Source organism: Lissotriton vulgaris, chromosome 12, assembly GCF_964263255.1.
Source record: "Lissotriton vulgaris chromosome 12, aLisVul1.2, whole genome shotgun sequence".
Classification (NCBI taxonomy): Eukaryota; Metazoa; Chordata; class Amphibia; order Caudata; family Salamandridae; genus Lissotriton; species Lissotriton vulgaris.
The window spans coordinates 741,159,787-741,187,127 of record NC_141700.1 but is presented as its reverse complement, the minus strand read 5'-3'; the positions used below and the strand labels follow the sequence as shown (position 1 = coordinate 741,187,127).

The following is a 27,341-nucleotide window of genomic DNA, read 5'->3' as shown; positions in this document are numbered from 1 at the left end:
CATCACCCAGGGCTCTCGGTCACACAAGAGGAAGTAGGCATGGGTCTCCTACGACAAGCCAGGATAGATAGGATGGGAGATCTGTATGAAGCAGGGCAATTTAAATCGCTGGGAGACTTGAGTTACATAAGTAACCCCTCACTGCTATTTAGCTTTACATACTACAGGCTTCAACGAGCGATGAAAGAACTATACAAGACATACCCAACAGAACCCCCACAAATGACCTAATTGCACTACATAATCACAGCGTCTACGGCAGCCCACATGGTATCGAGGCTATACAATAGACTACAAGAGGATATAGCAGGAAACACTGAGAAAATGAGACAGAAGTGGAATGACATAACATCTGAACAGATAACCACAGACGAATGGTCTATAACGTGTATGCTAACTTACATGCTAACTCCGAATGGTAATTTGCGAATAATTCATTATAAGTACTTACACCAAATGTATTACACACCACAAAGACTATATAAATACGGACTGTCTGCAGACTCTAGATGTAAAAGATGCAAAGCGGAGGGGGCGGATTTCATTCACCTGGCCTGGCACTTCCCGAAAATAGCGAACTACTGGGCCCAGGTGACAGAGGCACTGAGCGTTATGCTAGAAACACCCATTGACTGTACCATACGAGTGTGCTTACTGGGCCTGGTACCGCAAATTAGAGCAAAAAAACGAAAGTTCTGTGTGATAGCTCTGTTGATGGCAAAGAGAAGGATATCTATTAACTGGAATGGCTCGAGGTGGCCGACGCTGAGACATTGGTTAGAGGATCTAGCTTATTGCAAGGACACACTGGCAACCTATGAAGAGGAATTACCGACTAGCTCTAGGTCCAAAGACTATTGGATTTATTTACTTAAATATCTGCAAGAAAAACCGCTGACAGATCCTCAGTGAAAAGATGCAAAAAGAAGTGTCTAAGTAGACAAGGTAATACAATTATCAAGTGTGAGACGGGAGGGAGAGTGCTGTGGAGCAGTGATCACTGTTAATGTTTGGTTTGGTCTTGTATTAGGTTATGAGTTTACTACAACAACAAAAGCAAAAAATATAGTTCTACCAATGTGCTTTAGTACTTATTTTTTACGCGAGTGTGATATGAATGCTACAGTCACCATAAATTTGCCGCCCGACCCCCGAGTTGTCGGTATAAAGGCTGTGTTACACTGGTTAGATTTGGCGAATACACTTGCAACTACTGGAAATGCCACCGGCCCCAGGGTTGAAGGCGCAAGGCTGTGTCACTTGTGTATGTTCAAATAAAGAAGGTTGAACTCCAAAAAACAAAAAAAAACCCTGTTACTAAATGCACTCAAAACAGAATTTCCCCTGATTACTTCCCGCAACCAAGAGACCCCAACGCATAACTGAATCAAAGATATCTCTGTACTCAAATGCTCCCCACATGTGGTGGACTCCGCTTGCTCTTTAGGTGTCACTCTGGACAACTTTCTAAACATGCAAGGATACATCAGGGTCACTACTAAGAGTGCAAACCATCAGCTCAACACTCTCAGGAAAATCAAACCTTTCCCACCTCCTGAGGATATCCAATCAGCTGTCCAATCACTTGTTATCTCGTCAGTTGAATATGGCTTGGTGACCATAGCAGGGCTTCCTAAAGCAAGGTTAGCGCCACTAAGAGCTACTCTGAACGCCTCTACCAGACTAATCACAGGCTCCAGAAAGCATGCTCATATTACATCTGACCTAATTAAACTTAACTGGCTTCCACTTGAAGCAAGGATCCACTTTAAGATTGCTGGTCTGATACATAAAGCTATTCAACATAATAGCCTCATTTACCTTGCAAAAAACTTGAGCTCTCTGGTTCCAGTCAAAACTTAAGAAGTTCAAATACCCTACTCCTGAAACCACCCAAATTCAACAAAAAAAGAACCTACAATCATACCTTCTCAGGGCTGGCTCCTAGAATCTGGAATGCCTTTCAGACGGAAAACAGAACCAACCCTGCAGCTGCTTCTTTTAGGAAACAAGTCAAATGGCTACTTTTGGAGGAACTTCATTACAATAGCCTCTATGTTCTTGTGATAATCACTTCCCTCGAATGCTAGACAATCTTTTTTACTTTGTTCATTGAAATGTATGCCTGACAATTTTTCTCTTTAATATGGTTTAAATTTGTACTCAATTCGAAATGTACTGTATCGTTCTTAGGTTGTAGTGCTCTGCCTAAACTGCAAAGCCTCTTCTAGTAGGGGGATGTATGACGTTACAACGCATACTTTTACCACGCATACCATTACAACGCGGTATTTACAACGAATACCGTTACAACGCATAGCGCTTAGAGGTGCTGGATAGTGGTAAGTATAATTTTATATTCTAACTCCAGTCCCCGTGGACACTAGGGAAGGCGTTGGATATAAAATTATACTTATTCCCTATGCTAGAGCGCCCCCCAGCGCAATGCGTTGTAATGGTATGCGTGGTAATGCCTGCGTTGTAATGGTAGTGCGTTGTAAAAACTTCGTTGTAACAGTTGTATACCCTAGTAGGGCCTTCACCTGGTCCTTCCTATGCTACCTTTGTTGTATTGTAATTTTACTGTGTCCCCATGGCAACGCTTATTATGCTCTTTGTACTGCGCTCTGATAGCCATTCTGGGTCTTGTTCGCTGTTTATAAAAACTTTCAAAATAAATAAATAAACTCATGCAACAACATTGTTTTCTAGCTACGAAAGTAATTTAGTCTGTTAGCACAGATGTTTCGAAGAAATTTCCTTTTTGCCTGCAGCTTATGGCTTTTAATTATGGTCTATAACGTGTATGCTAACTTACATGCTAACTCCGAATAATAATTTGCGAATAATTCATTATAAGTACTTACACCAAATGTATTACACAGCACAAAGACTATATAAATACGGACTGTCTGCAGACTCTAGATGTAAAAGATGCAAAGCGGAGGGGGCGGATTTTATTCACCTGGCCTGGCACTTCCCGAAAATAGCGTACTACTGGGCCCAGGTGACAGAGGCACTGAGCGTTATGCTAGAAACACCCATTGACTGTACCATACGAGTGTGCTTACTGGGCCTGGTACCGCAAATTAGAGCAAAAAAACGAAAGTTCTGTGTGATAGCGCTGTTGATGGCAAAGAGAAGGATATCTATTAACTGGAATGGCTCGAGGTGGCCGACGCTGAGACATTGGTTAGAGGATCTAGCTTATTGCAAGGACACACTGGCAACCTATGAAGAGGAATTACCGACTAGCTCTAGGTCCAAAGACTATTGGATTTATTTACTTAAATATCTGCAAGAAAAACCGCTGACAGATCCTCAGTGAAAAGATGCAAAAAGAAGTGTCTAAGTAGACAAGGTAATACAATTATCAAGTGTGAGACAGAAGGGAGAGTGCTGTGGAGCAGTGATCACTGTTAATGTTTGGTTTGGTCTTGTATTAGGTTATGAGTTTACTACAACAACAAAAACAAAAAATATAGTTCTACCAATGTGCTTTAGTACTTATTTTTTACGCGAGTGTGATATGAATGCTACAGTCACCATAAATTTGCCGCCGGACCCCCGAGTTGTCGGTATAAAGGCTGTGTTACACTGGATAGATTTGGCGAATACACATGCAACTACTGGAAATGCCGCCGGTCCCAGGGTTGTAGGCGCAAGGCTGTGTCACTTGTGTATGTTCAAATAAAGAAGGTTGAACTAAAAAAAAAAAAAAAAACTGTTGCTAAATGCACTTAAAACAGAATTTCCCCTGATTACTTCCCGCAACCAAGAGACCCTAACGCATAACTGAATCAAAGATATCTCTGTACTCAAATGCTCCCCGCATGTGGTGGACTCCGCTTGCTCTTTAGGTGTCACTCGGGACAACTTTTTAAACATGCAAGGATACATCAGGGCCACTACTAAGAGTGCAAACCACCAGCTCAACACTCTCAGGAAAATCAAACCTTTCCCACCTCCTGAGGATATCCAATCAGCAGTCCAATCACTTGTTATCTCGTCAGTTGAATATGGCTTGGTGACCCTAGCAGGGCTTCCTAAAGCAAGGTTAGCACCACTAAGAGCTACTCTGAACGCCTCTGCCAGACTAATCACAGGCTCCAGAAAGCATGCTCATATTACACCTGACCTAATTAAACTTAACTGGCTTCCAATTGAAGCAAGGATCCACTTTAAGATTGCTGGTCTGATACATAAAGCTATTCAACATAATAGCCTAATTTACCTGGCAAAAAACTTGAGCTCTCTGGTTCCAGTCGAAACTTAAGAAGTTCAAATACCCTACTCCTGAAACCACCCAAATTCAACAAAAAAGAACCTACAATCATACCTTCTCAGGGCTGGCTCCAAGAATCTGGAATGCCTTTCAGACGGAAAACAGAACCAACCCTGCAGCTGCTTCTTTTAGGAAACAAGTCAAATGGCTACTTTTGGAGGAACTTCATTACAATAGCCTCTATGTTCTTGTGATAATCACTTCCCTCGAATGCTAGACAATCTTTTTTACTTTGTTCATTGAAATGTATGCCTGACAATTTTTCTCTTTAATATGGTTTAAATTTGTACTCAATTCGAAATGTACTGTATCGTTCTTAGGTTGTAGTGCTCTGCCTAAACTGCAAAGCCTCTTCTACTAGGGCCTTCACCTGGTCCTTCCTATGCTACCTTTGTTGTATTGTAATTTTACAGCGCTCTGATACCCATTCTGGGTCTACTTCGCTGTTTATAAAACCTTTCAAAATAAATAAATAAACTCATGCAACAACATTGTTTTCTTGCTACGAAAGTAATTTACTCTGTTAGCACAGATGTTTCCAAGAAATTTCCTTTTTGCCTGCAGCGTATGGCTTTTAATTACTTTTGCAGAGATTTAAAGCTGCGTCCCTTTTACTTTCTTTTTGCACACCTACCTTTCATTCAATCAAATTTTACAAAAACTTTTAGCATTGCTTAGATTCGAGGCATCTGGGCATGTTTCTGGAGCATCTGGTCACTGTCACTTTTTGGGTCATGAAAGAAGAGTACACAAAGCTGTTTATCCACTTACCAGTTTGGTTGGAGATCTCACCCAGAGGGCACTGGACACACAGGAAGCAGCAGAGAGGCTCTCCTTCCATCACAGCTTTCCTAAACCCAGGAGAGCAGCTCTTAGTGCACACCGAGGACGGAATCTGCAATGTGTAAATAAACACAATCCTACAAGAGAGTACTAAGAAGAAATATTGAGCAACTGTAAACAATCTATCATGAAATCCTGATTGAGGCAGATTGTGAGACTCCCAAATCCTAAATTCTATCCTTGACATGAAAAATGCATGAAGAACTTGGATGAAAAGCTAATTTTTCTCATGCATAAATTACAAAGCATTCTGTCACATCTTAACTGAGCTACATGTGAGCATTTACATTGAACTAATTGAGGGAGAGCATGTGAAAAATCTGTGCTAAGGCTTGTCATCGTGGATGTGATGGGAACATACATAGAATCATCCCTGACACTCAAATGGAAGTGCATGAACAAGAGTCTATTCCGGGCTTTCTACAGCAGCAACTTAGCAACTTTTGGAACTTAGCATTAGGGAAGACACAGTGTCTCAGATAAGCATGGGCGCAAAATCCGTTCCGCTCACGGATTTTGCGGATTTTCGGAAAATACGCGATCCGCGAATTCCTGCAAATTTGCCAAAAATCCACGAATCCGCGAGCAGAACGGATCCGGGGGGCAAAAGTTCAAGCTTTAAGCTTGTAACTATTTTAGAACGGCGCCGGCAAGCTGCCAGCACCATTCTAAAATAGTTACTAAGTTAGCTTCAACAGGAAGCACTAATAGATAAAATGCAGGTGCTCGAGCACCGGCTTTATTTTATCTATTAGTGCTTCCTGATGAATCTAACTTAGTAACTATTTTAGAATGGCGCTGGCAGCTTGCTGGCGCCATTCTAAAATAAAACAGGAGTGGGGCAGAGGGCAGAAGGTCACAGAGTGGGGCAAAGGGCAGAAGGGCACAGCAACAAGTGGGGCAGAGGGCAGAAGGACACAACAACGAGTGGGGCAGAGGGCAGAAGGGCACAACCACGAGTGGGGCAGAGGGCAGAAGGGCACAAAAATTTGTGGGGCAGAGGGCAGAAGGGCACAAAAAACGAGAGGGTGGCAGTGATGAACCAGAGGGCGCATTGCGGTCTCGAACAAAAAAACCCAGCAAACACGCAAAGCGCCCTGCGAACACGCCAAGCGCCCCGCGAACACGCAAAAATAAAAAATCCGCAAATTCGCGAATTTTGCGGATTGCGAATTCGCAAATACGCAAATTCGCGGATCACGAATTCGCAAAATTCGCCCATGCTTAGTCTCTGAGTTATGATGGCTTTGTGTCGCATATGCCTTACTATTGTAATGCAGACCCAAAGCAAAGTCTACTAGGGGGATTTACAATTCAATGCAAATCAAGATTTGTGTTGGATTGCAGCCCAAAGAGAGGCAATGCATCACAAGAGACTGCCTTGCATTACTTATTGTTTAGGGGGCATTCTATGGGTCATGTTAAGTGTTCTAATGCAACCACGGATGGGTTTGGTCACAAATGCCAATATCAAATAAATTGTAGACCGAGATTTGCATGAAATCCTGTGCCTGCCTGAGGCAGGTATAACAAGGATTTTTTTGGTTTTCATTTCAACTTGTTTCTTTTCTTTTTTACATGCATACGGCATTGTACAGCACAAAGACCTGAGAAAAATGCTTTAAAGCATTGGTTTGTGTACATAACCACTTTGTTGCACAAAAACTTTGCTGACCACAATGCAGACACCCTTGCACTATGGTACAAGGATGCTAGCATTGCACATGACTGCCAAAAGTGCCTCAGTACAGGGAGCAAGAAGAATTGCTCCACTTCTATTAGCTATGGGGCAGTACTTCTGTCTCCCACTCATGCACTTAGCACAGCAACTTTACTTGGGGCACTGCGATGCATGAGCTCTTAGTAAATCTGTCCATTGCATGTAATACTCAAACATTACCTTCTGTTTTTGCCAACCTCTTTCTCCAAAGCCTGATGCCGCAGCTGCTTAAGCCGTTTAATGCTCATTCTAAAATAGCTAGTACTTGAGATGTAGGTGAGGAACCGTGTGCAAATTTGTCATTGGTTCCAATGAATACATCATGCATGCCTGGTACTCTATTATGTGCTTTGGGCCCTGCCGCACAATACTAGCTCTGCTCACCCCCCTCCTACAGTGCTAGGCTTTCATTATGAGTGGCCTGGTTATTCCTGTTACTGCACATGTATCACAATTAAGGCCCAGACTCATCATTATGTGATGTAGCAAGACAATTTACTGTGCCACGCGTCATCAAATGGAGAGAGCAGCAATGCAAAGCATATATCAGCATATAGCACATTCCTTTGACCTCACTGCACTGGCACTTTATGTGCTGCCTAGCGACAACACAGGCACAGTTCCACAATCGTTGGGTTCCTGCAGTGCAGGCAGGATTATTTTAAGCAAGAAGGGGCGCCTTCCTACAAAAACAGAATCCTTGGATGCTCTCTCCTCTCCTTACAGAATGCACATGATATTTCTTCTCGTTGCTCCTCTATAGAGAAGGCATATCATTTTGACGCATCCCCAGGCTTACCAGTCTTCTAAATCTGGGAATGCTCATAAAAACATGGGTGGATACATGTGAACACCCAGGCTCCACCCAAGCGACAGCTTCGAAGCGTAGAGTAACTAAAGGCAGCAACTTGCGCTTTCTTGTATTACCCCAGATTTGCCAAGCAACGCAGAGTTATGCAAGGTGGCCTTGAACGGCTTAGTAAATCTGACTAAGGATTCCATTGCTTGTGTGACACCCTGAGTGATACAAGGAAAACACGATCCCTTGATAAATCTGAGGTTATGTGTTTTGTGGTCAAACTGGCTGAATTTATTGGGGAAAATTACCATTATTTACCAGAACATGCAGATTTTGATGAGCACCACAATCCATGTTATTTCCCAAAAACTCATAATTGGGCGGTATTGATCGCACCCAATAAATTCCAACTGAGCAGAGTCAGATTTTATCAGGTGCAAAGAAACTGTTACTGGGACACTCCTACTGCGGGCCATAAGGTTCCATTTTTGGACACAAAACGAGTGTGCTTTTGTTTTATGACTATTCGCACGTCGCAGTTCCGCTCACTGCATAACACAAGTGAACGACTAGCCAACTGAGGATCAGAGCTGATAAACCTAAATTGATAGTAATGCTAGTGATAACATGAATTAAATAATAAGAATGGTTATGTTATTGCTATTACTGTGACTGCCATAACTATTCCTACTACTAGGAGAATTACTAATAATATTTAGGATTATGAAAATAACCTATGTATTCAGCTACTAACATTGATTATAACATAAATATAAATAATATAATAAATGATACTAACATGAAAATAGCAACACCTCCACTACCAACTCCAACGTTAAACATCTACATTACCTACTAAAATAAATGTTTAACTTGTCTATCATTGATGAGACACTGCACTCAGTGGGCGTGGGAAGGAAACAGTGGACGTTCCCACTGAAGCACTTGAATCAAGAAAGGTGGCAGTTTGCCGAGATTTGTGAAAACCACAGTGCCAATTGAATATTAGGGTATTATAACGGAACAGAAGTAACAATTTGTAATAAGAGGACCATACTCTGCCTCTTCTTATAATTTGCAATGTCTTATTTCACTCACGTTGGGCCTGATTTAGACTTTAGATGATGGGATACTCGGTCACAAAGGTGACAGATATTCCGTCCGCAATATTGTGAATGCATTATATCCTATGTTTGTGATGGAGTAACCTGTCCACTGAACTGTAAATCAGTTTCTTAATGTCCAGCATAAATCAAATTGCATAGAAGATTACTCCCACTGCATGGAAGTCGCCTGTGCATTGCCTGCTTCCATTCATAAATGATGCATTGATGTAATTCTGCTTCTTGACTCTGCAGCTGACAGACCACATCCAGACTACTGGCCTTATTTATAGTTTGCTAGATGGGATATTTAAACATAAATTTGGGGGCCATCTTGGTGGATCGTTTAGAAGTAAACTTTATCCTTTGGCACTTGTAATAGAACAGAATGGATATCTGTCATGTTTTGACCACATTTTTCTTCGACCAAACTCCAAATAAAGACCTAAATTAAATTACCAAATAGCAGCCGCTGCCTGCGTATGAAACTTACCTGAGCGACCCCTGATGCCCACAGGATAGCACTGGTATTGATGCTGAGAGTCTGTCCTTCAGAAGCACTGGAGTCATATTGGCCTACTCTCACATGCCTGAGAGTGCCATCTGCATTTTGTTGAAAATTGATGATGTCATATTGAGCAGGAATTTCACCAAACTGGTTGAAGGACACCTCATGGCCATCTTTATTCTTAAAATGAACATTCTTCACAAAGTGAAGGAGCTGAAGCGAATGAAGCACAGGATTTTTGATGAAACGCTTGCAGTAGCCAGTCAATCTCGTTTCCTCACCTACTCATTTTTACAGTTTAGTTCTTTAGGCATGCAAAAATTGGAAACACTAGTTGCAATGCACGTGATTTAACTGCCCTCAGACAGATTCAGGTTGTTTGGGTAGTGTGATGTACAAGCTTCCCACTGTCCACCCTATGGAGTTTACCTTACTTCCACTATTCTAGTGCAACTCTAGGGACTGGTCTATCACCAGATGTCGAAGCCCCACTACAACAGCTGATGTAAATCTACTTACCCTCCCTCTAATCAATTGGGACGTTTTTTAGGGATTATTTGAGATCGTAAACCTTACATGTCTGAATGAATTTTCAACTATATGCAATAGGTCTTTTTTTGATACAGTATTGAAAGGCAGTTTACTTGAGCACCCATAAAGTTAGTTTGATAACCTCCAAGCAGTTCAAAACATGTCACTAGGCATGTTTCAAGCCTAAGCAAACATGACACGCAGTATCCTATTCCTCCATATGCTTTAAGTTTGCTTTTTAGATGATCATTCTTGGGAATACACTGGTCGCTTCCATGATATAGACATCATTTTTTTATTTTAAATTTCCTCATATGACTTCCGCAGCTACTGCCGCCTCTTGACCTGTCTCACCACTGGAGTAAATATAGACATCATTAAAAGTAGGCCAGATTTGGGGAGAAATGTATTGGCTCTAGTAAAATCTATCTACACAGGGTTCCAATTTATTGGTTGTGATAAATAGCTCCTGTTTATGAGTTTGTTCCTAATAAAGTGAAAAAAACTGCTGATTTTGCAATTTTGGCTGAATCAGAGAGCGCCCCTCCCCCGCATCCATTGGACTCCACAGTTGAAAGTTCAGAGGGAGAGATAGAAGAAGGGAGCCCAGTAGCAGCCACTCAGCAATCTGTAGTGTCAGGGGATAAACTCAGTGAGGATTTGAGTGTTATAAATACAGCTATCTCAGCACGCCCTCAGAACAGTGTGCAAGAAGGCTAAGCGGAATTAGTGGTGCAGAAGAAAGGGACGGCACAGAAGGAGGCTAAACAATTTCCTTTATTTTACAGAAAATCTACTCCACAGATTTCCTCTCCCAACCCTCACAGCCCTCACAGCCCTAAATCTAGTGTACAGATTTTCACCGACATTGGATTGGAGTTATCAGAGAGTCTAACAATCATACAAGCATCTCAGGTGCTCCAAGGTCCATTATTGAATGGACGTTCCCCAGCTATTACAGCTTCTCCCGGCATACAGGCTTCACGTGGCCTGAGCACTGGCGATAAAAAAGTCACTATCACTGTCATCCCTGTTTGCCGGAATGAAGTCTCTGTGGTAGATCTATTCAATTCTGGACAAGAGCAAGGTAGCAATCAACAGGTTGAACCTCTTAAGAGCCATGGCCCAGACTTGAGAGCAGTGGTGCAGCAACCTCCCTATCACTCGGGGGGAGAGGCAGAAGAGGTGGAGTTGAGAGTATCCCCCCAGCCACAATCTTACCGACGGCTTTGCTCTCCCTTCAGATGGATCAAGGGTCCGAGTCCAACTGGGATCCAAGGACAGATACAACTGGGGCCTTCCAAATGAGTGTCAAAGACATGCTCAATCTGATCCTGGATGAAGTTTGTGATTTAAAAAAAGTACACAAAGCGGAATTGAGAACACAGTGGGGAGTCTTCCTACTAAACTGCAGGAGGCTGAGGAAAGAATCTTGGCCTTAGAAGATCAGCTGTTCACTGTTATGAAAGAGGTTAAAATAACGGTTAAAGGTAAACAGTCATTAGAAGCCAAAGTGGAAGAATTGGAAAACTATTCTCGAAGGTCAAACCTTCGCCTAGTTGGAGTACCTGAGGGGGTGGAAGGGTCCCAAGCCATCAGTTGGGTGAACACCTTTATCAAACAAAGGGTCTTGCCGGACTTTAAAGGGGACCTTACAATAACAAGAGCTCATCGTGTTCCGGCGAACCATTCCCCAACTCGTCACTTCCTCGCACGATCTTGATGAATTTTGCTGACTATCGAATTAAAAAAGCAGTTTTAACAAAGGCTATTCAACAAAGGCAATTTTGTGTTAATGAGACTACAAAATGTTGTATCTTTTCTGACATGTCAGCGGCTGCGGCACACCGCAGGAAAGAATTTGTTAAGATGTTACAACTATTTAAGTCAAAGGGGGCACAAGCTTCAATTGCCCAGCAATCCAAGCTAAGAGTCCCAGTAAAGGGGACGTTCTTTATGTTTACAGACGTGGATTAAGTCCAGTTGTTTCTAAAGGAATCTCTCCAGCGTCTAATGAGAGAAAAGTTTAATGTGGCTGCTGTTATGAGCTAGACAGTTAACCTGGTGGTGGTAAGCGAAGCAATTAGCTTAAATCTCTAAACCTTATTATTCAGATGCAGGAGTAAACAAAGTGGATAAGGTTCCTTAATTTAATGTGCCAGATTGATACTTTATCCTTAACTGATCGATTAGGGATGACTGAAATAGTGGAGTTAAAGGTCAGGCCCGACTGCTTTGGTGTTAGAAGGAGCAAGGCGGCCACTGAACCCAGTAAGAGTAGCTTAAAATGGCTAATCATAACCTAGTGTATAGTTAGGGAGAGATTGAATGTTAAGCTAAGTAGGTTGAGTGGACTAAATGGCGCAGAAAAGAAAGTATAATTTCACATTGCAGGGGGGACAGGTAGTGAAGCACACCAGGGTGTAGCAACATGACACCCGAATTGAGTTGGGGGTGGGGAAAGTGGAAGGTGTGGTGGAGGGTTGGAAGTCCACTTTTTTGGGGGGTGGGGAGGGGTTGGCAAAGGGGAAAAAATGAAGCCGGTCGTTTGTTCATATTCTATTGTTTTTTTCTATTTGTTTCATTTGTTTCGCTAGAAAAGACACTACTGTTTATATATGGCTAAAATGTCAACTTTAAAGGTTGTTTCTTTTAATGTTAACAGGCTCAATAACAAGAGAAAGATGCGTGCTATTGAAGCGTGGGTAAAAACAGAAAACCCACGGGTAATTATTCTACAGGAAACCCATATCTCGACCATTAAGATATCTCAATTTTCTATGTTTAGATCATGGGCAGGATATAGGGGGACTGCTATTTTTATTAATAAAAACCTACAAGCAGAGTTTATTAACTCCGGTAGCGATCCATCTGGGAGGTGGTGCTGGGCCTCCTTTTCATTTAGATCCAAGCCTCGCCCTCTCACATTTGTGAGTTTTTATGCACCGGTAGAGGACAATATGAAACCCTATGAGGAACTCTTTCTAGCAATAATTAGGATACTGGGGGATTTAATTTTAGGAGGAGATTTTAATATTTTGATGGATCCACGCCTAGATTCCACAGTACAGGGGAAGAGGCAGACAAAGCCCAGAACCATTAAAGTTTTGAAAAATTATAACTCTGTATTGAACTTACATGACCCATGGCGATTAGCGTTCCCCTCTCGAAGGAAATATATGTGTGCATCTGGCATGTTCTGTTCCTCCTCCCGTATTGACTTTTTTTTTATTTCCCTGGGGTTAGTTTTTTCAACAAAAAATTTTCTTCAATGCATTCTCAGACCACTCAATGCTGACATTGGAAATCCATCTGGGGGAAGGTCTGAGACTCCCTAAGCGGTGGGCTTTCAATAAGCAGTACTTAAATGACAAAGATTGGGTAGAGTTTATGGATTCAGAGATCAGACAATTTCTAAACCAGAACACGTTGTCTGCGGCACCACATATAGGGGCTTATTAGGATAGCGGATTTTCCGCATCCTCTGGGCCGGCGGAAGCCATCGCCGGCCCGGAGGATGCGTAAAATCCGCTGCGGACTCACCAAAGACCCACCGCCACATTAGGATGGCTGGTGGGTTCTGGTTTCAGTCCGCTGCTTTTCCACCGAGGTTGGCTTACAACCGCGGCGGAAAAGCTCTACTATGGTGGCGGTGTCTCTCAGACACCGCCAGCCATATTAGGATGGGTTACAAAACATGCTTTTCCGCGGCGGGTTTTCGGCCGTGGAAAAGCATGTGGAACTTAACTGCACGGGCCCGTTGCGGGGCCCCTAGGTGAAGTGGGGAGTGAGGGGTACACATAGGGGGTACCTAAGGAACCCCCTGCATTTGTATGCAGTAATCCGCAGGCACCGCACGGTGCCTGCCGCTTTCTGCATACAAATGCAATGGATGCCTTTTTAACATTGCGGCGGGTGCAGCTTGAAGACGCACCCGCCGCAATGTTAAAAATAGAGGATGTGACCGCCATGGTGGCGGTCACATCCTAATTGCACAGGAGGGAACTCCGCATGCCATGCGGAGGTTCCCTCCTACTCTGAGGTCGCGGACGGGCGCAAGTCCGTCCGCGATCCTAATGGGCTCCATAGTTTTGGGCTCACTCAAAGCATTTGTGCAGGGGCTAATAATAGGTCAAGACGCAGCCCTGTCCAAGGAAGCTTGGCTGGAGAAGTTACAGCATGAAGATAAGATCCATGCCCTTAATGAGATATTTTTAAAAGATCCAACTGTCTCTAATAAAAAACTTCTTGATCAGGCCAAACAAGAGCTCTGCTCTGCCTATAACATCCAAAGTGGGATCTTTTTTCAACGCTTTCAACAGAAAGTATATGAGGAAAGTAATTTTACAGGTAGGCTATTGGCGTGGCAGGCCAAAAAGCAGACCGCAGCAAATCAAATTAAAGCACTAAAATGCCCTTTAACAGCAGTTCCCAAAGAAGATCCAGGGATAATTGGAGACATCATGATGGCCCACTACGATTCTATCTATGGTAAAAGACAAAGGGTTGATGACCAACTACTTGCTAAATTCCTTCAGGAAAATTCGTCCGCATTTGTGTCTGAAATAGATGATCAATCTATGGTGAGCCCTATTTCCTTGATAGAATTGGAGGAAGTATTAAAAAGTCTGGCAAATGATGACCTGTGGTCCAGATGGACTACCTGCCGAATTTTTTAAGGTCTTTTTGGGGCACTATCAGACTTCTTTTTCCCCCTGATGAACTCTTTATTAGAAGAAGGGCCTGTCCCGGAATCTTTTAGGCAGGGGAACATCGTTAGTTTCCCTAAGAAAGGCAAGGATAAGATGGACTCTAGCTCCTATTTTCCGATCACGCTGCTGAATTTGGACTACAAGATCATCACAAAACTTTTATCTTGTAGGTTTAATAGATTCGCAGCACAGCTGATCCATCCCGACCAGAACGGGTTTCTGGCGGGTAGACAATTAGCCACTAATACCCACTTCCTTGCAGAAGCCCTGGATTACTTTGAGGGTCAGAAGAGTCCGGCTCTCGTCTTATTATTAGACGCAGAAAAGGCCTTTGACCTTGTGGTCTGGGAGACATTAGTTTTGATTTTACACTCTTTTAATATCCCACAGTCACTGATATTTTTAATTCAGAGCCTATATGAGAATGCAGTGGCTAATATAATTATTAATTCAGAAGTGGTAGTGTCGTAATTGGCCCGTTCGCATTAGCGATTAGCTGAACCTACACGTTGTCCTCCTTAACTTGGCTATATATGACAAACGCCATTTTGAATGTTACAGCGGCCATCTTAGATCATGAGCGGCCTCGTGGCCGACGTGCCCTTTAGTCCGTTGTCCGTTCCACTGACCACGCTTATCTGCCCAGCAACAGGCTATTTTTAGTACTGGTCAAGCCGCACATGCGCAGTTCCCACTGACCCGTAAACCTTCAGGAATGTGCACCAAACTGACCGGCGGAGTTGTGTCCCCTCCAATGAGCTGGCAGTATTCCAAAACATGACCATATATGTCTCGAAAATGTGTCTTAACTTGTGCCGCCTATCTTTTATTGCCCCAAAAACTGTATATAATATGAGGTTGCACCGATGTTCGGTGTGATACCTCTTGCATTACCGAAGGGTGCTGTTTGAGTGTACCACCACCCCATGGGGTTTTAATAAACTTGTTCTTTGCATTTTACAGTTTCCGTGCCAACAGTTCTTGAGTGTGAGTGGGTTATCTCCGGAGCGTGTAGGCCTTGGGAACCCCTAAATACTTCAATTGGCGACCACGAAGGGACTCATCGGCGACTCGGATGCCCGAAGGAGAGGTCGTGACGAAGGCTTGGAAACCCGCCATGGGCGCGCGCTGCCACGAGTGACCCGAGTCTTGGCTGCCACGGTGTTTTTTCCTTTCCTTCCGATCTGACCTTCCAGGTGGCGCCGGTCTCCGACTGAGTCTTTGAAGTGTCTGCATCGCTGCGAAAGTGCCGTTTGGCTGATTTGGCTTACAAGACCTTGGCAGTTGGAATCTGGACAGTTGGGAATTTGGTAAGCTTTGTGTTCGGTAAGGTAGTCTTCGGACGCTTACTGAAGTTCTGCGATTTGTGTTCGGTAAGGTAGTCTTCGGACGCTTATTGAAAGTCTGTGCTTTGTGATCGGTGAGGTAGTCTTCGGACGCTTGCCGAGTTCTAGGAATTTTGAATTGAGTTAGCTAACATTGTGAATTTGTGATCTTTGAACTTATATGTGTAGTGCACTTCACATAGGCAGGCATGTAGAGATGTTTCTCTAACTTTCTTTTTTTTCCTTTGAGCGGCACGATCGTGTGGAGAACTGTAAGTGCCATTTTGTCCGGTGTCACGCTTTCGTGATACTTTTGAACATGCCTGTTTTCAGTACACTCCGAGGAATGTGTTGTTTAGGAGAAGGTGCCTCAATTAGGTTAGAGGAATCACAGCCGGCTCCCCCAGAGGGAACTCCAAATAGGGACATGTATGTAAAGTTCGGCCTTCCCCCTATTATGTACAGTAAATTGTGGCATAAATACACCAAAGCCGATCCCGAGTTGCAATGGCCCCTACACGGGTCGTACGATTTGAGTAAAATACAATTTGTAGAGCACTGTATGTTTCAACGCAGGTCTAGACAAAACATGTTTGATTGTGTGCGAATGTGGGAGAAAGCGGCGCGTGAGCGAATGAAGCGTGAGGTTGCCTTGGCGGACAAAGAGCAGCGTAAGGCTGCTCGGGATAAGGCTTTACAGCTTGAGGAAAAGGAGGCTCAGGAGAAGAAAGAAAGGGAGGAACGGGAACGTAATTTGCAAACGACTGGTTAATTTCCTATTCGCCGACCGCTTTACCCTGTCCTTAATAATGAAATTGATGATTTTTCTTTGTTAGATCGGTCACCGCCTCCGTACGTTACGCCGACGGCTCCAGCTGTGGATTCTGATGATGGCGGACAGGATAAGTCGGGCAAGAAGGGTGTATCTGCTCTCAGGTTTTCTGCGGAGAGGTCCTCTCATTTACGTAGTTGGGCTCGCAAAGTGAATAACCGTACTGTTACTCAGGATCAATTGATATCAGAGAAAACAGGGTGGACGGATCTTGAATTGATGTATTTTCTGTCTTCCTTGGCTGATGAGGTTGTGAGCGCATATCGTGACCTTTCGGATACGTTAGAGCCCAAAGTATTGTCAGTGTATCGTGAAAATTTGACTAAAGGTGATTTTGATCTTTCAGATGTCGATGACCTGTTTGCACAATTGATCAAGCTGCGGGATGAGACAACTCGATTGCGGGAGGAGCGGAAAAGGAAACAAAAGGAGTCTGAATTGGAGCAGGATGGGCAGGCCAGAGGGTGTTCTCTCCGTGGTTCAGATAAGAGTTCTGCGTTGCATGTTATGCCTATGCGTGAAGCTGCGCCTTTGTATGTTCCGCCGAGGGGGGAAGGTACGGATGAGGATAAATTGTCAAAGGATGCGAAAGGGTATTTTGTGTATAACTGGGTTTACACTCCATGGAATAGAGCAGATGTCATGGCATTGAAAAATTCTTTACCTGATCTTCGGAAGAATCCAGCGGCTTTTTATGAAGGGGTGGAGGGGGCTATATCGTCTTGTGTGATGACTCTCGTGGACATAGATTTGTTTTTTGGCTTAATATTACCACCTGATATGTGGCGACAGATTCGTAAAAATAATGATGAAACGATATTGGGGGGGACATGGAAGGAAATAAATGCTGCAGATTTAGATAGGGAACCAGCATGTAAGCCTTGTCAGCTAATCCTAGATCTCCCGGCAGCTATCTTACATAAATTAAAAACGCTCGTTCCCTCCAAAAAGATTGATTGGACCATGTTAACGTCGTGCAAGCAGAAACCCGATGAAACGGTTTCAGATTTCTTTACGCGCTTTGAGGAGGCATTTCATGATTATAGTGGTCAATCTTTAACAGACGATACGGGTCGGCATTTGTTTGTAGATAAGTATGTAGCTAATCTCCTACCAGAGATTGCAAAGCGATTGAAGTCGAGTGAAAGTTCCTGGGCCACGGCGACCCCTGCGTCCTTGTTAACTATGGCTCAATATTATGAGCGGCAGGAAATGGAGGCTAAAGAAAGTGTAGAGAAAAAGGCGAAGGAATTGAAAACGAAGGTGATGTTGGCGCAGGTTCGGGGAACACAGGGCAGAGGGAATGATAGAGGTAGACGAGGTGGAGGTAACACATCGTATGGTCGTACGGACATTGCGGAGGACCAGTGTGCTTATTGTAAGGAGTTTAGGCATTGGGCCGAAGATTGTCCGGTACTTCGTGAACAGCGTAGTCAGCGTGGTCGAGGCAGTGGAAGGTCAAGAGGAGGTTATACTGGAACGAGAGGTGGTGGAGGTGATCGTAGACAGGTTGAGGAGAGGGGCCGTGGCCAGGACGAACGAAATACGTTTGATAGACGGAATCAATATCAGATTTCGGAAGGAGAGAATGTGGAACATCAGGATTATGTGCATGCATAGGATTGCGTAGGATGGGGTAAGGAATCAGTTGAAGTGCCGGTAGATCAGCAAGGTCCATATGTAACAGCGGGTATTTTGGGTTCTACTGATCAATTTCTAGTCGACACAGGAGCTACTCGTAGTGCTCTGTCGAAAAACTTGGTTCCGAGGGCTCCCCTGTCTGGCGAAATGATTACGTGTGTAGGGTTTGATGGCACACCCTCCCCCAGCCCATTGTCCAAGCCCCTTGCACTATGCATTGACAAATACTTTAGTTTTGGCCAATTTTTGTTATCACCCCTGTAGCGATCGCCCTTGGCAGAGCGGCAGATTGCCGTAGACATCATGTTGTAGGTCACCGATGGAAATACTACAAGTCCCAGAAGGCCAAGCGGCACTGGGATCTGGGAAAATGGGAAGACCTTACTTAAGCTCCACCCCTGGATCAAAACGGGGCTTGTCAATCCTGTTCCTGGTTAGTTCTTTGTTGTTGTTCATCTGAGTGTTGCCTGGAGAATCAGTGACTAGCCTTCCATACACCCGCCGCGACGACGAAGTGCCAGCGTGGTCAGAGCTGCCGACACCCGCCGCGACGACGAAGTGCCAGCGTGGTCAGAGCTGCCGACACCCGCCGCGACGACGAAGTGCCAGCGTGGTCAGAGCTGCCGACACCCGCCGCGACGACGAAGTGCCAGCGTGGTCAGAGCTGCCGACAACCGCCGCGTCCCTGTGAGTACAACAGAGCTGCGGTTGTTAGGAGACCTCGAGGAGAGCGGGCTCGCTCTCTTCAGATACCTTTTCGTTTTGTTAGTATTAAACCTTGAATCGTGCAGGAGGCACCCCCTTTTGTTTTTGTTCTTCACTATCGGAGCCGTAGTTCTTCAAACTTGGTTTGAACCGGTAAATACACGTAGTGAATAAAGTACCCAAAAGCAAAACCTACCTTGTTTATCTTATATCGTGGAGAGGAAGAATTACTTGGAAATTCCTTGTCAGATCCAGGTTGAAAAGTGAGTTAACTTTTCGACACCTGTGGGGGAAAAGAATACATTCAACTCTTAGATGAGACAGACTTCATTCACGGAATCTACATTCACGAAAGTGGTAAGCCTTGGAACATTGGGGGAGTGGGACTGTGTGAGTCAGTACAGAGTTACAGTATCTTCTCTCTGTCTTCTCGCCCCCCTTCAGGGAGAATTCCCTACTAAGCCGCTGTACCCAGAAACCAAACCGAAGAGATCCGTGACCCTCCATCTCCTTCCACGCCTTTTCCTTGCGGCCTCCGGCTGTGCGCACTCCAATAGCGGTGATTGTCCCATTGTTGGGTGACGTGCAGTGGGAAGTGGCAAGGACTGTCATCCCGTCGTCCCTGCTGGACATAGGATTCAGGTTAGTGGCGCGTGCGATTTCTTGCGCTGCTTTCAATCGTTACAGATTGACAAGCCCAAGAACGCTAACCAGCCCGGACGATGGATACCAATGCCGTCCTCACCTCTTTGTTGGAAAGCTTCACCGAGCTACAAACCGAGGTACAGACATCACGTGCGGAAAATCAAGCTTTATATAAAGAGGTGTCGGACTTACGCAGAGAAATGTCCGATCTTACTCATAAGGAGCCGAGTGTCAAACCTTTGATTCGGCCTGCGACCTTGCCCCCTCCTCCTTCATTCCAACCTGGAGGAACGTTTGCAGCCCCTTCCACGTCCACTGACGCTGCCCCCACAGTACACATACTACAAACCCATGGAATACCACTAGCTCCACCCGAACGGTTTTACGGAGACCCCCGTAAGTTCGAGACTTTTCTAAACCAATGTCGCCTTCACTTTCTTTGTAAGCCCCAGATATTTCAGGATGAATCATCCAAGACAGCCTTCGTCATGTCCTATATGGGGGGAAATGCATCCAGTTGGACCATACCTTTGCTGGAAAAGAATGATCCCGTATTGCACAATTTTGCCGATTTCTGTCTTGAACTGCGAAAGCTGTTCGACAGAAAATCCCATATGTTATCCCTAGACCGAGAGTTGATGACATTACGTCAAGGATCACAGGATCTATTATCATATATTACGACATTCAATCGTCTCATAGTAGAGACAGACTGGCCCGCTCAGAAGCGGATCTCTCTGTTCTATCAAGGCCTTCGGGGGGAATTGAAGGACGTATTAGCGCAGGTGGTCCAGTTACCCTCTACGTGCGAAGAACTTATCGATTTAACGGTACAACTGGATCACCGATTGTTGGAACGGAGAGGGGATAGGAGCAGAGGGGACGCGAGGTACTCCTATCCTATGATCAGACCTCGACAAACGGGGGAAGAAAAAGCCAAGCCCCAAGAAGGACCCGAACCCATGCAAATTGGGGGAATCCGGGGCCCCCTTACCAAAGAAGAAAGAGACCGGAGAAGAAGACTCAAGTTGTGCATGTATTGTGGAAAAAGTGGACATTTCATCAATGAGTGTAGAGCTCGGGCTTCCGCATCAGGGAAGAACACCTTTCCCAGAGCACAGGCAACCTTGAGGATGGAGGAGCCGTCGGAAAACTGAAGGTCTTGGATCAGGAAGAGACCTCTGATTCAAGACTCCCGTTCACTCCGGTCTCCCCCTATGTAGCTAACACCCTTCACCCCGCTGTTGCGCACATGAATATTAATGTGTCTCTACAGGTGAGAAACCAGAATCCTTTTCAGGTTGACGCACTGCTGGATTCGGGGGCCACAGGGAACTATATTGATCAAGCCTATGCAGGTAAAATGGGTATCCCCTGCATTAAGAAAACCACGCCCGAGACAGTAAAGGCAGTGGATGGCACCGTTCTGTCGTCGGGACCTGTTGTTCAGCACACCATTGCATTATTGATGGAGTACGGAATTAATCACTATGAGTACATCCAATTCGACCTTATAGATGCCCCGCAATTTCGGCTCATTCTAGGCATGCCCTGGCTTACCCTACATGACCCCTCAGTATGCTGGTCAACTCGCACGGTAAAAATGACATCCAAATATTGCCATGAACATTGCCAGAACCGGGAAAATCTTCACGGTTCCTCCGAACCATCACCTGCCTCTTACTTAGCAGGGGCCTGCGCAGTAGACAGATTCTGCTGTGCCACGGTCTTACCTGATGAATACCACGACTTTGTTTCTTTGTTCGACAAAAAAAAAGCTACTCATCTGCCTCCACATCGAGCATATGATTGCCGTGTGGATCTTGTCCCAGGTGCTGAACTCCCTTGCAGCAGAGTATATGCATTGACTGAAAAAGAGACGCAGTATCTCAAAACTTATATCGACGACAATTTGGCCACGGGGTTTATTAGACACTCCACTTCCCCTGTGTCTTCCCCTATGTTTTTTATCCCCAAGAAGGACTGCGAAGAGTTGCGTCCATGCATAGACTACCGAGCCATCAACAGGGTGACGATTAAAAATCGCTACCCCTTGCCCTTGATTCCCGTGTTAATGGACCAACTCAAAGGTGCACAGTACTTCACCAAACTCGACCTTCGAGGGGCCTACCATCTTGTGAGAGTAAAAACAGGGGATGAGTGGAAAACAGCATTCCGAACAAAATTTGGCCTTTATGAATACCGAGTGATGCCGTTTGGCCTATGTAACGCCCCTGCCGCCTTCCAGTTTTTCATGGATGAGGTGTTGCGGGGGTGTTTGGAGTCTTTTTGTATCGTTTATATCGACGATATTTTGGTGTATTCTGCCACTCTCTCGGAGCACATCACACATGTCAAAGAAGTATTGGGGAGGCTGCAAAGAAACTCTTTGTACGCCAAACTTGAGAAATGTCTTTTTCACGTCCAACAGGTGGCATTTCTGGGCTATGTGATCGATGCACAAGGATTCAGGATGGATATGAGGAAGGTCGAGGCCATCCTTACTTGGAAAACACCACAGACTGTCAAATCCGTTCAGAGCTTTCTTGGCTTTGCCAATTATTATCGACGCTTTGTTCGGGATTTCTCCAAGATAATCCACCCAATCACATCCCTCTTGAAAAAGAATGTCTTGTTTAACTGGGGGCCAGAAGCGGAGGAGGCTTTTCAGACTCTCAAGGAGAAGTTCACACAAGCACCTATTCTTCGGCATCCTGACCCTCAACTGCCTTTCATTCTAGAAACGGATGCCTCCCAATATGCTCTTGGTGGGATACTGTCACAGCGTCACCCTACCACCGGCCAACTCCATCCAGTGGCTTTTTATTCTAAGAAGCTCTCTCCTTGTGAAATAAACTATACTATTACGGACAAGGAGCTTCTGGCCATTAAAAGAGCGTGTGAGGAGTGGAGACACTGTCTCCTAGGAGCTGTGCACACCGTGGAGATCATTACGGACCACCGTAATCTCCTGTTTCTGAAGACAGCAAAAGCATTGACGCCTCGTCAGTTGAGATGGACCCTTTTCTTCTCTGACTTCGATTTCGTTATTCGATATCGACCTGGAACTCGAAATGGTAAGGCCGATGCCCTATCTCGGTTGGGGGAGGATGAGACATTGAAACCAGTTGAGACTCCTTCTATACTTCAGGGCATTGAGAACTCCGAAGCCTCCATAGCATTGATCACTTCGGACGACTTTCTTGAGGACGTCAGAATCGCCCTCACTGACTTTGATATCCCTGCATGGGTTCTTGAGGATCCGGAACACCGCAGTGAAACGAATCATTTAGCATATCATAATCATGCCTTATACATTCCTCGAATCGAGCTGCAAAACAAGGTGATGGAATGGGCCCATGACTCAGTATTGCGAGGCCATATGGGAATCTACAAAACAATCGCTAATGTAGAACGGTCCTTCTGGTGGCCCAGTATACGAACTGATGTGACGGAATATGTTAAAAACTGTGCGGTTTGTGCACAAGGTAAATCCTGTCATGCTAAACCAGCGGGGTTGTTGCATCCGTTACCTATTCCAACCAAACCCTGGCATACCTTGTCCATGGATTTTACCGTGGAAATGCCTCCCTGTGAGAAACAAACAGTTATCTTAGTGGTGATAGATCATCTCACCAAGATGGGACACTTCATCTCCCTACCTGGCTTGCCTACCTCTGGTGAATTAGCAAAAGTGTTCTTGCAAAACATAGTACGGCTGCATGGTCTACCGAGTGTGGTTATCACCGACCGGGGTACGCAATTCACCTCTCGATTCTGGAAAGCACTATGTACCATCCTCCAGATTGACGCTCGCCTATCGTCGAGTTATCATCCTCAGACCGATGGTAAGACAGAAAGGTTGAACCAAACCCTAGAACAATACCTTCGATGTTTCACCTTACAGAACGCCACCGACTGGACCACCCTTTTATGGTTGGCAGAATTTGCGTACAACAATGCAGTGCATTCCACACTGGGCTGTTCTCCTTTTTTCTGTCTAAACGGATTCCACCCCAACGTGCTTCCCTTTGAGTGGCCTGTTGAGTCCCCAGTGCCCTCCATCCATGAGCACCATGCTCACCTCCGGGCTATCCTGATAGAGGCTCGGAACAATTTGAAGAAAGCGCAAGACTCCCAGAAAACCTTCGCTGACAAAAGAAGATCTCAGGAACCTGAATACAAGGTAGGAGACAAAGTCTGGCTTTCTACTCGTAACTTACACCTCAAAGGTGCGAACAGACTGAAACCTAAATATATCGGTCCGTATGGTGTTTGCGAGGTGATAAATGCAGTGGCCATGAAACTTTCTTTGCCCGTGTCCTGGTCCATCCATCCGGTATTCCACGTATCGCTTCTACGACCTTGCCTACCTGGTGTACGCTTGCCAGAGCGCCCGGGCCCTGTGGAAGTGGAAGGGCAGGAGGAATATGAAGTGGAGTCCATCCTGGACTCCCGTATCCTACGGGGACGGGTCCAGTATTTAGTCACTTGGAAAGGCTACGGCCCCGAAGACCGCACATGGGAACCTTTGGATCACTTGCACTGTCCTGATTTGGTTGCACTATTCCACGATCGCTATCCCGGTAAGCCAGGACGACCGCCGGGACGGCAGTCCTCGAGAGGGGGTTCTGTAGCGATCGCCCTTGGCAGAGCGGCAGATTCCCGTAGACATCATGTTGTAGGTCACCGATGGAAATACTACAAGTCCCAGAAGGCCAAGCGGCACTGGGATCTGGGAAAATGGGAAGACCTTACTTAAGCTCCACCCCTGGATCAAAACGGGGCTTGTCAATCCTGTTCCTGGTTAGTTCTTTGTTGTTGTTCATCTGAGTGTTGCCTGGAGAATCAGTGACTAGCCTTCCATACACCCGCCGCGACGACGAAGTGCCAGCGTGGTCAGAGCTGCCGACACCCGCCGCGACGACGAAGTGCCAGCGTGGTCAGAGCTGCCGACACCCGCCGCGACGACGAAGTGCCAGCGTGGTCAGAGCTGCCGACACCCGCCGCGACGACTAAGTGCCAGCGTGGTCAGAGCTGCCGACAACCGCCGCGTCCCTGTGAGTACAACAGAGCTGCGGTTGTTAGGAGACCTCGAGGAGAGCGGGCTCGCTCTCTTCAGATACCTTTTCGTTTTGTTAGTATTAAACCTTGAATCGTGCAGGAGGCACCCCCTTTTGTTTTTGTTCTTCACTATCGGAGCCGTAGTTCTTCAAACTTGGTTTGAACCGGTAAATACACGTAGTGAATAAAGTACCCAAAAGCAAAACCTACCTTGTTTATCTTATATCGTGGAGAGGAAGAATTACTTGGAAATTCCTTGCAAGATCCAGGTTGAAAAGTGAGTTAACTTTTCGACACCTGTGGGGGAAAAGAATACATTCAACTCTTAGATGAGACAGACTTCATTCACGGAATCTACATTCACGAAAGTGGTAAGCCTTGGAACATTGGGGGAGTGGGACTGTGTGAGTCAGTACAGAGTTACAGTATCTTCTCTCTGTCTTCTCGCCCCCCTTCAGGGAGAATTCCCTACTAAGCCGCTGTACCCAGAAACCAAACCGAAGAGATCCGTGACCCCCCACCTCCTTCCACGCCTTTTCCTTGCGGCCTCCGGCTGTGCGCACTCCAATAGCGGTGATTGTCCCATTGTTGGGTGACGTGCAGTGGGAAGTGGCAAGGACTGTCATCCTGTCGTCCCTGCTGGACATAGGATTCAGGTTAGTGGCGCGTGCGATTTCTTGCGCTGCTTTCAATCGTTACACCCCATACCTCAGACAATATCCTGGGCATTGATTTGCTTAAATATTTTCGAGCAACAATACGCTGCGCTCCAGAGGGAGTGCGGGTTATTCTGAACGACAACTACCCTGACCCTGATGATTGCCCTGACCCTGACAGATTTTATGCCATTCTAGACATCCCTGCTTTGGCCTCTCTGCCGCACACGTTGTGGGCGACATCAGATACGGATGTGGGAGAGATGCGCATTCCACCAATACACATTACTGTAAAGGAGGGGGCCCCTCTACCACGAGTACCGCAGTATAAGATCTCGAAGGAAGGTGAAATTGCATTGACACATATTGTTCAGGATTTGATTTCTGCAGGGGTGGTGGAGGAGGTCCCTTATAATGTCTGTAACAGCCCTATTCTACCGATTCTTAAGAGAGACTCAGATGGCAAGATCTATCGATTTATTATTGATTTGCGTGAAATAAACAAAATTGTCATTCCCCAATACCCAGTGGTGTCCGATATCACGACTTTGCTTACTTTGGTTCCACCGACGGCCACCACTTTTAGCGTTATTGACTTAAAGAATGAGTTCTTTTCCATCCCTGTTCACCCAGATAGTAGATATCTGTTTGGTTTTACGCTCAATAATAAATCGTATAGATTTTGTCGTGTTCCCCAAGGATATACTGAAAGCCCTAGCATTTACAGCCAGGCTTTGAAACGTCAACTAGATTCCTTTAAATTGCAGTCTGGCGTGGCGCTCATCCAGTACGTGGATGACCTTCTGCTTGCCGCTGACTCCTATGCACAATGTGAACAGAGTACGCTTGCGTTGCTTTCCTTTTTGGCACAAAACAATCACAAGGTTTCCAAGAAAAAGCTTCAATACTGTAAACCCCAGGTGACCTACCTCGGTCATCTGTTGTCTAAGGAGGGGCGGGCATTAACATCTGATCGAATTCAAGCAATTTTAGATACACCAGTCCCCCGCACGCAGAGAGATGTGCGTGCCTTCATAGGGTTGACGTCCTTTTGCAGGCAATGGATCATGGGTTTTTCACATATCATAAAACCTTTGCTAGCATTACTGTCCAAAGCCACACCGATGCCTCTTGAGTGGACAGATGAATGTCAGAGAGCTTTTGAACAGTTGAGGCAGGCCCTTTGTTCCGCACCCGTGTTAGGGACACCAGACTACACGAAACTTTTCACATTGTACGTACACGAGAATGATGGGTGTGCGTTGTCAGTGTTAGTGCAGTTACACGGGGATAAGCAGAGACCATGTGCATACTTCTCTGCCATTTTGGATCCTGTAGCACGAGGGCTGCCTGGGTGTTTTCGAGCGGTAGCGGCAACAGCAGTAGCCATACGACAGAGTGAGGGCATAGTGTTATCACACAAATTGTTGGTGTTAGTTCCTCATGCGGTAGATGCCCTGTTAAACCAAACAAAGACCCAATACCTCACGAGTGCACGACTTACAGGATACGAGCTGACACTCTTAGCGCCACACATAACATTGAAAAGATGCGCTACTTTGAACCCTGCCACTTTATTGCCCTATCCGGCCGAGGAGGGTCAGGAAGAAAAACATCATGATTGTGTTTTCCTGACCGAGGAACAGACAAAGGGTCGTGTAGATTTACAGGATGTGCCACTTCCAGATGTGGATGGGGAACTGTGGGTTGATGGATCGTGTTTGAGGCTGCCAGATGGTACGACTTCCGCAGCATATGCGATCACGACTCTTAAGACGGTGGTAGAAACAGCTAGAATACCACAAAAATCGGCTCAGGCAGCAGAGCTGATAGCTTTAACAAGAGCCTGCGAATTGAGTGCCGGATTATGTGTGAACATATACACGGACAGCCGGTATGCCTTTGGAGTGGCCCATGACTTCGGGCTCCTCTGGAGGGAACGTGGGTTTCTGACATCACACGGGGAGCACAT

The 27,341-nt window shown here is 45.4% G+C and overlaps 1 protein-coding gene across 1 annotated transcript in view; it reads right to left on the bottom strand.

The window, feature by feature from the left end:
* The window catches only part of LOC147678515 (extracellular calcium-sensing receptor-like), an 83,462-nt gene that overhangs the window by 4,592 nt on the left and 51,529 nt on the right, over window positions 1–27,341 (bottom strand). Inside the window, exons 4-5 of the mRNA XM_086945662.1 lie at window positions 9,244–9,471; window positions 5,057–5,180 (exon numbers count right to left, since the gene is read on the bottom strand). Of these exons, the coding sequence (XP_086801788.1) occupies window positions 5,057–5,180; window positions 9,244–9,471 (352 nt within the window). The remainder of the gene's footprint in view (window positions 1–5,056; window positions 5,181–9,243; window positions 9,472–27,341) is intronic.